The sequence below is a fragment of the Suncus etruscus genome, chromosome 1, assembly GCF_024139225.1.
Source record: "Suncus etruscus isolate mSunEtr1 chromosome 1, mSunEtr1.pri.cur, whole genome shotgun sequence".
NCBI lineage: Eukaryota > Metazoa > Chordata > Mammalia > Eulipotyphla > Soricidae > Suncus > Suncus etruscus.
Window position 1 is genome coordinate 89449654 of NC_064848.1, and position 17907 is coordinate 89467560.

At 37.0% G+C, this 17907-nt stretch overlaps 1 protein-coding gene across 2 annotated transcripts in view; it reads right to left on the reverse strand.

Moving 5' to 3' along the window:
* Positions 1-17907, reverse strand: part of SLC25A13 (solute carrier family 25 member 13) — a 241485-nt gene that overhangs the window by 175878 nt on the left and 47700 nt on the right. For both annotated transcript variants that reach the window (XM_049784608.1, XM_049784602.1), the window contains exon 3: positions 16758-16900. In XM_049784608.1, coding sequence (XP_049640565.1) covers positions 16758-16900 — 143 coding nt within the window. The remainder of the gene's footprint in view (positions 1-16757; positions 16901-17907) is intronic.

Below are 17907 nucleotides of genomic sequence, written 5' to 3' on the forward strand. Positions count from 1 at the left end.
AAGATAAAATTTGTCACTTCAAACATTTTCTGAGTATCCTAACACTGGGGAAGAATAAGGCAGAATGGTTAGTATTTTAAGTGGCCAATGAACTCTGAAAATATAAAAGAAATGTGAGAATATGATATCCAAGAAGAACTTCAAAGTTGCATCTAAGAAGCATAAATGGGGAATTATGTTCTAAAAAACTATTCCTGGTTAATAAAAAGTAAATGTGAGGAATGTGAAAATTGTTTTTCCTAAGCCTGTGAATATGGATGGTCATTGGGGTGGTTTGCTTTGTTTTTTGTTTTTGTTTTTGTGCCACGCCCGGTGACATTGGGGCAGTTTGCAAAGAAGTTTTAGGTCCATCTTTGGCTGAACAAATAGCCCTTGAGAAAATAAACATTTTTTAAAATAATCTTTGTATACAAAGAAAGTTTCATGGTAAAAAATATAGAAGACATGTAAAAAAAAAAAAAAAAGAACTAGGTTGGATCATGTTCCACAACTCACTAGCTCATGAATTTCAACAAATTACTTAAATTTTGATTCTGAAATCACTTTGGATTATAGTAGGGAGTTAAAAAATTTTCATTTATGAGAATTGTCATTCCCAGGTTCAATTCCCAGCATCTCATATAGCCCTCTGAGCCTGCTAGGAGCGATTTCTGAGCGCAGAGCCAATAGTAACACAGCACTTCTGGGTGTGGCTCAAAAACCAAAAGAAAAAAAGGAAAGAAAAATAAAAATAAAGAAAATAGGTAAAAGTTATTAGTGTCAGAAACAAAGACCTCTGTTAACCTCATTAACTCAGAACCTTTGCTTACTTCATTCTTTGATTTAAAGATCTAGGAAGAAACATCAACTGAACTCCAATCCCTCAAAATAGTTTTGAGGTAAATGTTTTTTCAAAAAACAAAATTGCTTCTTCACAGCCCACCTTGTCTTTCAACAAAGATCCCCACAGTCCAGCCTACTTCATTTGGAATCCACCAAGACTAATCTTGCTTACCCTTTATCCTGAGCTCACAAACCTACACAGGTAGTTCAGACTCCCAACTCACCTAAGATGGCAAATATCTAATTCCCAAGAGACTTTGCATGTCCCTTATTCTGTCTTCCTCTCCAAGACATAGTCACTTCTAGAATTAAGCATGCAAGATGAGCAAAATCTTACTCTCAATACCTTCTCTAAAAGGATCACTCAAATGATACTCTAAGAGGGAGATAGGACAGAGGGATATTCCCAGCATCTCAGAGCCTAAGCACCATCACATTCTCTAACCTTAGCTCAATTGGTTGGGATTCATCATTCTGGTTCTCAGACCTTCTGAGCAGTGTGTTGGATGCCTCCACCCTCATACAAAAGAACCGTGCTTCTTCAGTACTCTTACACTGTAACAAGCTTGCTTCTATAGTTGTAGGTTGCAATGAGCTTAAAAAGGACTCCCTTTTCCTTACTTCCACTTACAGGGTGTCTATACCAGCAGTGCCTGTGAACTATGTGCTGTATGGGATTAAGCCCTTTGAGCTATCTTTGGTACATTCCTTATTTTATTCTTAATGTTGAGGATCAATCTCAAAACCTCACACACGGGAGGCAAGTGCTCTATCACTGAGGCATGCTCTGCACCTGCACTTCTTCCTCTCTTCAAGTTGGTACACATCCAACTACACTACTCAGCACGCTACTTCTCTCACCTGACAGCTCCTAATTTGTATCCCAACCAATCCCTCTCACAAACATATTGAACTCTTGACAAACTCTTCAATCCAAATTTTTCCTCACTTATCAATCCTTTTAATTGTGAGCCTTCAGGCATTAAGGTCTCCTAATATATTAATTGTTTATGATCCATAGATTTCTCTCCACTCTTATCCAGTTAGACTCCTTAGTCAGACTCAGCCATTATCAGCAATGGAAATACTTCAAATTCTCTTTTGCAACCACTTTACTTGGGAGCCCTTGCTTCTAATCTCCTGCATACTCCTTACTGGGACCTCATTTCCTGTATGCCTCCTGCCCTCAACAATATATTCAACCGTAACAAAATCCACAATTCAGTAAAAACATCACCTATGTACCCTTCCCTGACATCATTTCCTGGCCCCTCAGCAAGATTCAGTCTGTTGACCATTATCATAGCTTCCTTGCATTTCCCCATCCCTCCTCTGTACCTTTCTTACTCTGGATTATCTAATAAATAGTGAGGCCCTTTAACCTGGCTAGATGGAATATTTCCTGCTCCATGCCAGGAATTAAACTACAGTTCATCAGGGAAACTAACAACTCTCAATTTGATTTTCAAACCCTCTGGTAGATCCTCAAATAGATCCTTCCTAGCAGTCTCCTGTCTTCCCTTATCCATTTACCCTCTAGGTTTGAAATGCCTATTTAATACATCTTTTCCTTACAAAATGTTAATCCCTTAACCTGCACCTTTCCACACAACAAAGTCCTAGATAAAAGGCAAGGAAACCAGAAATATGTCTCCTAAATCCCACATAACATACACAAACATCTCTAATATATATACTAATATATGTACTCTACCTGCCCTTTCATTTTTCTGGGTCTGTATCTCTAATGTGTAATTTTAAGACCCTTTACATGCTCAGGAATTATCAAGAACCCCTACATAAATTTTTGGGGGGTTACACATGGTGAAGCTCAGGATTTACTTTGGAAGTGTTCAGGGATCAGTCCTGGTAGGGACTAGGACAGCTAGAAATTCACAGCAGTTGCTCAAGTGCTTTTCTTCATACAATGAATACATGACCACAAGCAGCAACAGTGCTCGCTCATGTTTCCTTTCCCTTTTAATCATTCAGAATTTTTAAATGCTGTGCAGAAGAATAAGATTTATTTTTAAATCAAAATTTTCCTGCTTTTTAAAGGATATTCTGAAATAGAATTGGCATTATTTCTGTTTTGTTATCATGAATGCACCATTATGAAGATTCTAATGACTATTCATCCTGTTTGGCCTGGTATTACCATTTTGACATCAAGACATCAACAGTTTTATTCACCAGTGCTCTTCAGAATATACTACTCTTAGAATACAGCACAGTGGAAAAGGTTTATGCTTTCATCTTACTATGTAAATAGTTTTAATTGACAGGGGCTCCTGTCTTAGACCCCAGGGATGCACTGGCCACACTTGGAGAGTTCCTTGCCAGACCATGCACTCGAATTTCTTCCTTCCTTTCTTTACACTATCTATCTTCTCCACTCTTCAGTCATTTTGTCAGCATATATTATGTTGTTATCAATCCGCATTCTAAACACCTTTCTTTCTTGGGGGTTAGAGAGATAATACAGCAGGTAAGGAGCCTGTCTTGCATGTGGCAAACCAAGTTCCATCCCTGGCATGTCATATGGTCTTCCTGAGCACCACTAAGACTTATCCCTGAGTACAAAGCAAAGATTAAACCCTGAGACTTGCTGAGTGTGGTCCCCAAACAAACAAAACATTCTCTTACCTTCCCCTTCCCAACTATGGCCCTTTTTTCACTTTCCATATAAAAAATACTTTCCAAGAAAGTGACTGGCAAGACAAACAGAAGGGTGAAAAGGAAGAGGGCACTTTCTGTACATATGAATGAGAAAGAAAATCAGCACCTCGTCATTAATCAGTCCTTTCTGGAATTAAAAAGAAAAATAAACCCAGGTACCTGGCATTCCTAAAGGTATTCTAATATGCCAGCAACATAATATAAACCTTTTTAAGAATTCTTTTTAATTTGCTTCTTGCAGACAGTGTCTAGCCACCACATTGCATGCACCCCCACCCCATGATTTCAGACATCAAATATTAACACGAAATGAGTAATGCAAAAAGAAAGGGGGTTAATCAGACATCTTCAGAGAAAGAAAAAATAACACTGATTCAATGAGAGCTGCTAATGAGGCTTTTTGTTTTGGTAGATTAATTTGGGAGTCTGATGACTAAGAAGAAAAATTCAAGCTTCTCAGGTGACTGCTGTTGATTATTATCAAGTTTTTTTTTTAAATTAAAGAGATACCTTTGCTTAATTCTAGTTTATAGATTTAAGGTGTTTATCTAAAAATCTGTGTCCACCTACCAGTGTGAAACATTTTTTCTTATTAGTGAAGTAAAAGACCTCCTCTTTATTGATTGTGGTTTATATCTGACAGATGACGAGCATTTCAGACTGTGAACTGCTGATGTTTAAATACATTACCCTAATATTCTTTAAGCATTGCCAATTGTAAACCTCATTAACTCCCAGCATGTGGCCAAGGCCTAGATTTCATAGACAGCCTCACAAAGTGCAAACAGGTATATAAAAATGATTTTTGTCATCAACAACATTATTACATCCTCCTTCACCTTGTGAAGTATTTAAAAGGACATAAGATATTTTTACCCTTAAAAATAAACAAATGGCAAACATGGAAGAGGCAGAGAACACAATCTACAATATTACATATTTCAAGTCCCATATTGCTTTAAGTTTTCTTCAATGACATGTTTCCTTGTGTCTCCAAATGAGAATAGTCCCAGTTCAATCCTCTGTAGATGCAAGAGTATATATGCATTTTATACTGTTATGATTTTATTAAACAAAATGGTGGCTGACAAAGTTGCTGCATCTATCAGCTGGCACTGAGTATTTGGGATATCAAACATATCTTTTTTAAAAGAAGAACCAACCATATTTTTACCTGAAGTATAAAGAGGTACACACCTGGGGTAGAAAATGCACTTCATAAATTCTCTGGTGATCACTGCTTACCAAAATCACCCAGTACCTTTTCACAAAGGCAAGGAGTGAGAAGGTGCTGGTCATCCCATGTCTATATTTACTTTCTGTGGAAAGAAGTTCAGCTCCAGACATCAAACAGTCTTTGATGTCTCCAGCCCCAAGGAAACATCAGCTTATGACAAATTTTGACAACAAATACACACATGTTTGCAAAACTCAAATGAATGTTCACCTTACACTTAGCAGACAGCTCAATGAAAGAACATAAAAATTACTTTAGATGGGGCCCGGAGAGATAGCACAGTGGTGTTTGCCTTGCAAGCAGCCGATCCAGGACCAAAGGTGGTTGGTTCGAATCCTGGTGTCCCATATGGTCCCCCGTGCGTGCCAGGAGCTATTTCTGAGCAGACAGCCAGGAGTAACCCCTGAGCACCGCCGGGTGTGACCCAAAAACCAAAAAAAAAAAAAAAAAATTACTTTAGATGAATCAGAAAGTATATTTGTTTCATTCTGATTTTAAATGAAAGCATAATAATGAATAACAATAAAACCAAAAAGACACACCATGGGCCTGAAAGACTGTACAGTAAGGTGGGTTGGTACACAAGCTGCTGACCCTGGTTTGATCATTAGCACATTTGGTCCCCCAATTCAGCCTCGAGTAATTCCTGAGCACAAAGGCAGGAATAAGCCCTAAGCAGTGCCAGGTATGTCCCCAAAACCAAAACAAACAGAACCCTCCCCACCAAAAAATACACTTAAAACTAAATAAATCCCCAAATCCAACAGCATCAGTATGAGATATCTCAGTTTTGTTCAGGTAAGAGGACCTGACCCTTGAGTTCTAAGAACCACTTCCTGTCTTCTAAGGTGCAATGACACACTATGCTCACAAGGGAAGCCCAACAAACAAAAGGTTTCCAGATCCTGGCAGTGTCTTCCCATCTGTAAGGAACTGCACAAATCGATCCAATTTATCAGTCACTCACATCATGGGGATAGCAAAAGGGAGAGAAGTCTCAATACAAGAGGCAAACAAAAGGGACACGTGGGGACCAAAGAAAATTTAGGAGCACTCACTACAGAAATGCTTCAGTATAGACAAACTGTGCCAGTCCCCTGACTCACTTAATTCTAACTGGCTTACCATGGGGATTCAAATAAAAACCTTCAATCATTAACATAAAACACAATTCCCCACACAATAAGTTCATGTCTCGTTCACTCACATACCATGTTCTAAACTTTCCATGCTCCAAGTATGCTGGTCTCTGCATTTAGATTGCATTAATGAACCTGATCAGTACCTTTGCAACCTCTACTCCCTGTCCTGTTGTGTAACTCAAATGGCACTCATTCAACTTCCAGTATTCATGAAACCCCCTTTATTTTTCTCACACCACCTCACTATTCCATTGCTGCTCATGGTACTTGGTCAGGCCTTAGCTTGATACTGGTCTTACACTTTTTTTTGAAGCACTATTATTTTTTTATATTTTATTTAAACACCTTGATTACATACATGATTGTGTTTGGGTTTCAGTCATGTAAAGAACACCACCCATCACCAGTGCAACATTCCCATCACCAATGTCCCAAATCTCCCTCCTACCCACCCAATCCTGCCTGTACTCTAGACAGGTTTTCTATTTCCCTCATACATTCTCATTATTAGGATAGTTCAAAATGTAGTTATTTCTCTAACTAAATTCATCCCTGTTTGTGGTGAGCCTCGTGAGGTGAGCTGTAACTTCCAGCCCTTCTCTCTTTTGTGTCTGAAAATTATTAGGAATGTCTTTCATTTTTCTTAAAACCCATAGATGAGTGAGACCATTCTGTGTTTTCCTCTCTCTCTCTCTCTCTCTCTCTCTCTCTCTCTCTCTCTCCTCTCTCTCTGACTTATTTCACTCAGCATAATAGATTCCATGTACATCCATGTATAGGAAAATTTCATGACTTCATCTCTCCTGACAGCCGCATAATCCATTGTGTATATGTACCACAGTTTCTTTAGCCATTCATCTGTTGAAGGGCATCTTGGTTGTTTCCAGAGTCTTGCTATGGTAAATAGGAAGCATTATTATTTTTAATACTTCAAGCATACAATGTTCCAACACCACACCCTTCATCAGTGTCTTCACCAGAGACCTTCTCACCAGAGTCCTTCTCACCCAAATCTATCCCTGGTAAACTCTGTTCAGTAGAGAAGTTCTTGGGTCTTGTTATTTTTGGCCTTTCTCTTCAAGCTTTTTGATTTGCTCAGTCCTTTGGAAAAGGTGGCATAAATGGTGAAGCATAAAATATTTCTGCCTGAGACCAAGTATTCTCTCTTCTCTAAATTATTTCTAAGGAACTAAGTAGAACGGAAAATTACTATATCCCCTACTCAGAGATATTCCCTGCAATATTACTTATTGTAGAATATGAAAATCTGAAATAATGTCATAAAGGCATAGTTTTCTAATCAGCATACTCATCTGAAAATGATAAGCTATTTAACATAGTTAATATTAAAACAGTAAGTTATGTGAACTTTGGGGCCAGAGCGGTGACACAGTGGTAGGGCATTTGCTTTGCATGTGGGTGGCCTAGGAGGACCACAGTTAGATCCCCCAGTGTCCTATGTGGTTCTCCCAAGTCAGGAGCGATTTCTGAGCACATAGCCAGGAGTAAACCCTGAGCATCACTGGGTGTGGCCCCAAAACCAAAAAGAAATATTTGATGGTTTAGATGGTTTAAGAGAAAAATACAACTAAAACAAAATCAAACTCTGAAAAATACTGATTAAAGTTAGTTTACCTTTGAAGATACTAAAACATTTAAAATATATGTGACAAGTGGAAATATTATTTTTTCATTTTTGTCTTTAAAAAATAAAATTATTTCCTTTTGAAAAAGATATTCACTATTAATATGATTTATATAGCTTAAAAATAAAAGAAATAGGCAAAGAAATGGAGTTAGTTTAGAATTTCTGTCACAAATAAATCAGTGAGCTTTAAGGTAAAACAAAATCTGAAAGAAAAGGTCAAATTGAAGAGGACTAAATCATAAGTGAAGAGGCAGTCAGAACCCAAAAAGGTCAAGGTCTCAAGAATCAGAGAGACCAGCATACCTTCTGCCAACAAACTTCTTGAACACAGACATCACTTATCTCACCTGCAGAACCAGGAAAACAAAGCTAATGTTTCAAATTTACTATAAGCTTTTGGGGGTAGGAAGGCATATATGTGTATGTACATACATGCATGTGTGCATATATGTTATATAATTTTATCATTGAAACATAACCTGACATTGCTGTGTTTAATGCATGAAAGCTATTATTTAGAGTGGATCCGTGAAATAAGATATAGGAGGAACATGTGTTAATGGTAGTGGACATAGGAACAAAAAGTACACCAAAAATTATTATCAATTATATGCAGCTGCTTATAAATATGTGTGCTTAGCAACCAAACATTTAGTTATAAAGTAATAATGAGGTGCTGGAGAGATAGCACAGTAGTAGGGCATTTGCCTTGCATGAGACTGACCTGGGAGGAACTGGTTTAATTCCCGGCATCCTATATGGTCCTCCAGCATGTCTGGGGTGACTTCTGAGTGTAGAGCCAGGAGTAAACCTCTGAGCACCACCATGTGAGGACCAGAAACCAACCAACCAACAAATAAATAAATAAATAAATAATTAAATAAAAGTAATACTCAATAAGATAAAAGAAAAAAGTCTAGGGCCCGGAGAGATAGCACAGTGGCATTTGCCTTGCAAGCAGCCGATCCAGGACCAAAGGTGGTTGGTTTGAATCCCGGTGTCCCATATGGTCCCCCGTGCCTGCCAGGAGCTATTATTTCTGAGCAGACAGCCAGGAGTAACCCCTGAGCAATGCTGGGTGTGGCCCAAAAACCAAAAAAAAAAAAAAAAAAAAAGTCTAGTAATTCTCAAGTAAAATAGAAAATATCATAAAATTTTAACTTTTTGAAAGCTCTATTTCTGAAATCTTTTCAAGGAAACATTGGAGAAGTAGTAGTAATAGGTCAGAGTCAACTCTTTCTTCATTCTCAACTAAAATAAACTGTGTTTTTCAGAAAAATAATTCCAGAGTACCTGGAAAACATGGTGAGCCATGTTCATCTCACTTGACAAAACCAAGAAACATTCAAAGGCTAGGGGTACAGTAACCAGTATAAAGGGACTCCCACTGACCACATGAGCAATCCACATAACTAAGAGTAATATCTAATAGAGATGGGAATACAAATTTTGTAATGCAGTTAGGCCTTATACCCTGAACATTGACATAATAACTTGGCTCATTGGAGATTCCTCCAAAAACTGGAAATCGAGCTCCCATACGATCCAGCTATACCACTCCTAGGAATATACCCTAGGAACACAAAAATACAATACAAAAACCCCTTCCTTACACCTATATTCATTGCAGCACTATTTACCGTAGCAAGACTCTGGAAACAACCAAGATGCCCGTCAACAGACGAATGGCTAAAGAAACTGTGGTACATATACACAGTGGAATATTATGCAGCTGTCAGGAGAGATGAAGTCATGAAATTTTCCTATACATGGATGTACACGGAATCTATTATGCTGAGTGAAATAAGTCAGAGAGAGAGAGAAAAACGCAGAATGGTCTCACTCATCTATGGGTTTTAAGAAAAATGAAAGACACCCTTGTAATAATAATTTTCAGACACAAAAGAGAAAAGAGCTGGAAGTTCCAGCTCACCTCAGGAAGCTCACCACAAAGAGTGATGAGTTTAGTTAGGGAAATAACTACATTTTGAACTGTCCTAATAATGAAAATGTATGAGGAAAATGGAGAGCCTGTCTAGAGTACAGGCGGGGGTCGGGTGGGGCGAAGGGAGACTTGGGACATTGGTGATGGGAATGTTGCACTGGTGATGGGTGGTGTTCTTTACATGACTGAAACCCAAACACAATCATGTATGTAATTAAGGTGTTTAAATAAATTAAAAAAAAAATAACTTGGCTCAGGCCTCAGAAGAATGAGCACTGCCTATACACTCCTAAACCATGGATACCATCTATAGAAACTACCACAATTTTCTATAACGTTACCAGGAAGTAAACCTCTACCAGGGAACACCCTACCACTGCTCTGGCATTGACTTACTCCAAAGAATGCTTTTTTAACACCCAGATGACTTATCAACAACAACCTGCTTTCAGGGCAGGTGTCTCCTCATCTAATGGTGAAGTGAGACTTGAAGCTCCACATTAACCTGACTCAATGAAGAAAAGGCGCAGAAATCAGAATCTTTAACTACAGGAACCTGACACCAACAACAGCTAATGTGCAAAAAAGTTTCACCAGGACCACAGAGAAGGACTCACGGGTTGAACAGCCTGGTATGCCTGGAGCCCAGAGTCAGTCTTATGCCAGAAAACTTGAGGGATGAGGCCTCCTTGTAACTAAGCCAAGGTTTTTTTTGTTTTGTTTGTTTTGTTTTTGTTTTTTTTCCGTTTTCTTCATATTTTGCTGGGCCTATGCAAACAATGGTGATTGCCACTCTCACACCGTTACTAGTGTATTTTTTTTTAACACTTATCCTTTAAGAAAGAAAGAAACAAAAACATCTTACTAAACTAAAAATAAAATAATTAGCAAAATGCAGGGGATGGGAAGGAGGGAGTGGGCTTTGGTGGTGGGAATGTTGCACTGGTGAGGGGGGTATTCTGTTTGACTGAAACCCAACTACAACCATGTTTGTAACCATGGTGCTTAAATAAAGAATTTATATTTTAAAAAATACATTTATATCATATATTTATGTTATAATATTAATATTTATAAATTTATATAAATATATATATATATAAAATCAGTTGAATTTAAACTAAATTCCTGAATTTATACTGACATGAAGACCTAGAATAAAAGCAGTTGGATGGGGCTGGAGTGATACTACAGTAGGTAGTACATTTACCTTGCATGCAGTAGAACCAGGTTTGATCCCCAGCATCCGATATGGCCCCCCCCCCCAAATTGCTAAGTGTAACTCATGAGCACAGAGCCATGTATAACCCCTGTAACCTCTGAGTACGTCCAAAACGAAAATAAATAAATAAATGGCTTTTTTTCAAAGATCGCTAAACAATAAATGAGAGAAATAAATGAATATTACCACTTTTCAAACTCCAATGGAATATATAATTCAAGAACAGATTACTTGCTGGATAGGTTGCTGAGAAATAGAATGTTTACACATTCTCCAAGTACTAACTACAAATAAAAATAAAAATGGCCCCTGTACAATGGATACATTTTTGAGATACACATTAACCAAATGATCAAAGGGGATCATAATTTCTGGAACAATGTGTTGCCTAAGACAATAGAATAAGCAGTACAGAATCTTAACCTACTCTCTAATTTTTATTTAGCATGTGCTACTCATGAGGGCTCAAGCAAACAAACCCAGAAGGTGAGACCTTCAACAAAATTATATTTAAATAAATATAAAAGTCAATATTATCTTTTAAAGGATAAAGAGATTAAATATATATATATAAAGTAAATATAGTATAAAAATCTGACTGGATCTTTGATGTTAAAAAACATAATTAATCAGTAAAGGTGGGGATGAATGGTGAGATTTGGTACATTTCAATGAGAGAGGCTATTGGATGGCATTTGACATGATTGTAAATTTCCCTAACTATAGCATAGGTGGTAGTCACGTAGGAAGATAATGTCTTATTCTGTTAAGATAAATCTTAACATTATGAGGTAATAGCCAAATGATGGAATCAAAAGCGGTAGTAGTTCATACTTATTTTTGTGTGCAGAAAGACAGAAAAGATCGATAGTGTTTAAGTAATAAGTCAATGTAAATTTTAATTAAATTCAAACAAAATTCAGAATTTAAAATATAAAAAAATATTAACAATTATTATATATATATATATATATATATATATATATATACACACACACTAGGCACTGAAAATACTCATTCAATGTTTCAGTAGAAAAAAAATTTTAACTATAAAATGAGACAAAAAAAAGGACTCACCCATTGAGCCAGAAAATTCATGTTGGGGCCAGAGCAATAATAGAGAGTAGGGCACTTGCTTTGCATGTGGCCAACCTGGGTTGTATCCCTGGTGACCCATATAGTCCCTTGAGACTGTCAGGAGTGATTCCTTAGGTCAGAGCCAGGTATGGTCCCAAAACAAAACAAAAGCAAAGAAAATTCATGTTACACTCAATTAGGTGACTCTTCCCAACAATCATACATGCAGAAAAGTATGGGAGAAAAGAAATTTCTTTAAAAAATGTTTAACAGGGACCGGAGTAATAACACAATGGTAGGGCATTTGCCTTTCATGTAGCTAATCCAGGATGGACCTTGGTTTGATCTCCAGCATCTCATATGTTCCTCCAAGCCAGGAGAGATATCTGAGTACATAGCCAGGAGTAACCTCTAATCATCACTGGGTGTGGCCACCCAAAAAATGTTTAATAAACTCCATGACATTGAGACTAAGGCATTTTCAAGGAGAAAACAGAATGGTCCAAACAAGTGTAAGCAGAGATAAACAGGTGGGACTATATTAAGCTGAGATGGTTCTGCACCCCAAAGGAAATAGTGACTAGAATACAAAGGCCACCCAAAGAATGGGAGAAACTATTCACCCAATACCCATTAGACAAGGGCTAATATCTAAGATATATTAGGTACTGACAGAACTTAACAAGAAAAAAAAAATCTAACCTCATCAAAAAATGAGGAGAAGAAATGAACAGACACTTCCTCAAAGAAGAAATACAAATGGTCAAAAGGTACATGAAAAAGTGCTCAACGTCACTAATCATCAGGGAGATGCAAATCAAAGCAACAAGGAGGTAACATCTCATGCCACAGAAACTGGCACACATCACAAAGAATGAAAACAAGCAGTGCTGGTGTGGATGTGGGGAGAAAAGAACTCTCATTCACTGTTGGTAAAATGCTGTCTAGTCCAGCCTTTATGGAAAACAATATGAAGATTCATCAAAAAACTGGAAATTGAGCTCCCATTAGATCCAGTCATATTCCTCCTAGGAATATACCATAGGAACACACAAAAAACAATACAAAAATACCTCCCACACACTTATATTCACTGCAGTGCTATTTACTATAGCCAGAATCTGGAAACAACCCAGATATCTGACAACAAGATGAGTGCCTAAAGAAACTGTGGTAGATATACACAATGAAATACTATGCAGCCATCAGAAAAAATAAAGTCAATAAAATTTTCCTATACATGAATAGACATGGAAACTATTATGCTGAGTGAAATAAGTCAGAAGGAGAGAGGCACAGAATAGTCTCACTCATCTATGGTATTTAAGAAAAAATAAAAGACATTATTGTAATAAAACATAGAGACATAGAGAGGAAGGTTGGAAGATCTACAGTATGAAGTTTGCCATAAAGAGTAGGAGAGTTCTATCCCTGGTGATGATCAAAGAAGAACACAGCAAAATCAGCTCTCCAGTGCCTGAATTTAGGTAGGACTGCCTCTGCCCACAATTCCTGCAAATCAAAACAACTATGAGATACCATCTCACAACACAGAGATTGGCGCACATCACAAAAATCCTTTCCTCACACCTATATTCATTGCAGCACTATTTACAATAGCCAGATTCTGAAAACATCAACATGCCCTTCAAAAGATGAATGGCTAAACAAATTGTGGTACATATACACAATGAAATGGTATGCAGCCATCAGAAGAGATGAAGTCATGAAATTTTTCTATACATGGATGTACATGGGATTTATTATGTTGAATGAAATAAGCCAGAGGGAGAGCGAGAGAGACTCAGAATAGTCTCACTCATCTATGGTTTTTAAGAAAAAATAAAAGACATTTTTGCAATAATTCTCAGAAACAAAAGAGAGGAAGGCTGGAAGGTCCAGTCACAACATGAAGCTCACCACAATGAGTGATGAGTGCGGTTAGAGAAATAACTACTCTGAGAACTATCATAACAATGTGAATGAATGAGGGAAGTAGAAAGCCTGTTTAGAGTACAGGCGGGGGTGCAGTGGGGAGGAAGGAGACTTGGGACATTGGTGATGGGAATATTGCACTGGTTAAGGGGGGGTGTTCTTCACATAACTTAAACCCAACTACAATTATATTTGTAATCAAGGTGTTTAAATAAAGTTATTTTAAAAAGAGTGGAGAGTTCACAGTATGTAGCTTACCACAATGAGTGGAGAGTTCAGTTAGAGAAATAATACTGACAACTATCATGACAATAGTAGTGAGTAGAAAAATAGAATGTCTGTCTAGAATACAGGCAGAAAAAGTGGGAAAAGCTAAATGAGGGGCATTGGGGGTAGGAATATCGCATTGGTGAAGGGAGGTATCCTTTTATATAATTGAAACCCAACTACAAACATTTTTGTAATCATGGTGCTTAAATAAAGCTATTACTCATTAAGAAATTAATCAGAAAAGAATAGAAACCATCCTATGAATGCCAGTTAAATATGCAATAAGGTCCAAGAAAAGATTCTGGGGCCAGAGGTCCTGCCTTGTAAGAGTGAGGCCACAAGTACTTGATACCACCACTTTTGTGCCCAGTCCCATTCTGGCAGTACTGCCAATTGTGGGCAATTGTGGGCATAATCAATTGTGGGCAAGCATGGCAGTTAATGAGTCAGAGCTTGACGCCAATTGTATGACCCCTGGTCAATACAACAGAAAGGAGATCAGAGCAAAAGAAAGGATGTAAGTTTTTTCTTAAAATATTATTTCAAATATGGGTCAGAGCAATAGCACAGTGGTTGGGCATTAGAAAAATATGTTTAATAGAACTTTTTTTAAGTTCTATAAACTTGTTGCAGCAAGAAGAAGTGTGAAATTTATTTACGTCAGCTTCCCCCTATTAAAAGCAGAGAGGAGTCAGAGGAAATGCTGCTCAGACTTTATATTTTACTAAAAATTCCAGCTTTCAGTGAGGAAGAGGAGGAGGTGAGAAGAAGGAGGAGAAAGAAGAGAAGGAAAAAGAGGAGGAGAGGGAGAAGAGAGAAGAAGAGGAGGAGAGGAAGGAAAAGAAAGAGGAGGAGACAGAAGTAAAAGAGAAGGTGGTGGAGGAGGAGAAGAGGAGGAGGAGGTCGAGGGAGTGGAGGAAGAGGAGAAAGATAAGAAGGAGGAGGAGGAGAAGAAAAGGGGGAGAAATGAGGAAGATGACAATGATGATGGAGGAGGAGAGGAGAAAGGGAGAGGAATAAAGAAGAAGAAAAAGGAGGAGGAGGAGGAGGAGGAGGAGGAAGAAGAAGAAGAAGAAGAAGAAGAAGAAGAAGAAGAAGAAGAAGAAGAAGAAGAAGAAGAAGAAGAAGAAGAAGAAGAAGAAAAGACTATGATGATAGAGGAGGAGGAGGAGGAAGAAGAGGAGGAGGAGGGGGAGTAACCCAAGTAACTGCTTTTTTTTTTTGTCAAGCTTTATCACTCGAGAAAGCTTTCTTTCTCCAGTGATAAAGCTCTCCAAAAATTATGTCTCTACTCCAAGTAACTGCCTTTAGAACAAAGAGAGAAGCATAATTCAGTACTTCTCCAAGATATTACAGAAAATGCAACTGTCAATTTCCTTCCAACTCCCTCAAAATCTGCAAGACCTTCATTTTAAATCAGGCTATTTACCTGTAAGTTGGATTAAGAGGTGCATAAATAAAAGCATTTGCAGTCATCATGAGATTTTATTTTGGTTGTATCTCAAATTTCTATATGTTCAAAAGTCAGACATATGAAATTTCCAGCAAGTTAAAGAAGTTCAGAGTTAGAGCATATCACCCCAGAATGGGAGGCAACTTCAGTATATAAGATGAAACAGGAAGGGCAGAAGGCTAGACTACTGCCATTTATATAGTGAAAGCAAGTTCTTACAGATACTACTTGTTTACTAGAGTGGTGTTCACATTACAAGAACTTAGGCTCTAAAGTTTTACATTGAAAATAAAATCTAATTTGCAAACATACAGTTTAGATATTATTTTTTAAAACTGTAAACAGAATGCTGGGGAGCTAATGCATAGGTAAAGGTGATAATGGCATTGTATGCAGCTACCAACTTCAAATGATCGACATCAAATATAGTCACCTAAGCATTACCAGGAGTAATTCTGGAGTACAGAGCCAAGAGAAAGCCCTGTGGACTGGGTGTGGTCCAAAAATAAACAAAAAATTAATCAAAGAAGACTTGAAAAGAGTGGGTCAGGGGAGAAATGATGTCTACATCATTTTTAGATGTTTCAATTTCTCCTCCAGCTTGGGTAGAATGCCATTCTTAAGATTTGGCATCATCATGTTTGTGAGATTTACTATTTGAGCAGAAAGAAAAAATATGGAAAAACTATACTTATAACTATGTTATTATTTGTAATTTTTGCTTCTTTGATTGCCTTTTGTTGTGTTTTGGGGTTTTTTTTTGGCCACAGCTGGCAAAGTTCAGGGTTTACTCCTGGCTCTGCATTGAGAGGTATTATAGGAAATATGGGATGCTGGAAATTGAACCCAGGTCAGCTGCAGGTAATGCAAACACCTTACCTAATAAACTATCACTCTGGCCCTTATTTAATTATAATTTTTGCAGTGTCTTGAAAGTATCACAAGTTCTCTAGTATTATATTCTCACCACTCATCAATTACAAGAGTTCTGTGAAAGTAAAATTATTCTTTAAATATACACATGCATACACAAATAGAATTGCCAGTTATGACAAGAACACTAATGAAATATATGGGTGTGTTTCTAAAATCATAAATTCAGTCCAGTATACAGAGAAAATGCTCTTGAGGTTAGCAGGTATATAATGATTTCTTATAAAGCAACAGAAATTTGTATCTAACAAAACAAAACTAATTTTTATAAAGGATGTCAAGTACCTCAATAATAACAAATGTTGATTATATGTTGCAATAAAATGCAAGCTGCACTTAGAAAAATAAAGAAAATAATTAAATAATGTAATTAAAACAACTAAAATAAACATACCCATCTTTAGTCTGATCCACCACACCACCTAGAAGTTCCACAGTCTTTGGATTAGGTTGGTTTTCTCCAAAAATGTTCAAATATCGAGTGACGAAATCATTGGGAGACATAAAAAATTCACCACTTCTTTCAATACTTGCATACTGTTTTAAAAAAATAAAATTATGTTTTATTTTCAAAAGTACATAAGCGAAAACATGTTACACAGAAAGGTTGAATATGCAGAGTATCAGATATGAATATATAATATATGCTTCAGAAGAACAGTTATTTTGCATAATTTTAAAAGGAAAAACACATTGAATGTACCAAGTTTTTATTTATATTGGCAGTTCTCAACTGTGGCAGATTAAGTATGTTTGTCCAACTTAAGTATTCTAATATCCTCTAATAGCCAAGGCAACTCTGTAAGAACCAGCCTTTTCTCTGCTATCTGCCCTTTTAGGAGGAGTCCTATAATTTTGAGATTCCTTTGTTTTTGTGTTAACCCAAACAAGAAATCTGGCCAATTCTAATAGTCCTAACTATTAGAAGAGGAATATTACACTACAGGCATCTAGTTGGTAGGAAGCAGAAAAAAAATCCTACAGTGCTTGGGACAGCCCCCTAACAAGAGTAAGCCAGTTGGTTCACAATGTGTTGACGCCTAGAAACTCTGGCTTACAGATATCTAGAAAGGCATATTATTGTCCTTGCCATCAAAGACAAAATGTCTTTCAGCCTTTCATTCAAGTAAAAAAATAAAAATTAAAAAAATATGTAAAGAAAGATTAAAAATAAAAAAAAAAGAAAAAGCAAGAAAAAAAAAAACAAGAAAAAAAATTAACTAGTAAGACTTGGATGAAAACAAGCTAATTCTTTTCAAAAGTTTCAACAATACAAGAAACAAGGTAAACCAGTCAAATTAAAAAAAAAAACTATTAAACTACATGGCTTTCATTTGGGTTGTTATTGACACAGGTATAAATGTTCCTCTAGTTTCTTCGCCATCTTAGAGCAGAAACAGAAAGAATTAGACATAATGTCATGATTTTCGCAGGACACCTAAGCCAGGAACTTGCTTATTGGCAGATAGTGGGACCTGAGAGGCTGTGGACAAGGCTGAGAATAAATGAGGATCATAAATTATCCTTATTAAGTAGAAAATTCT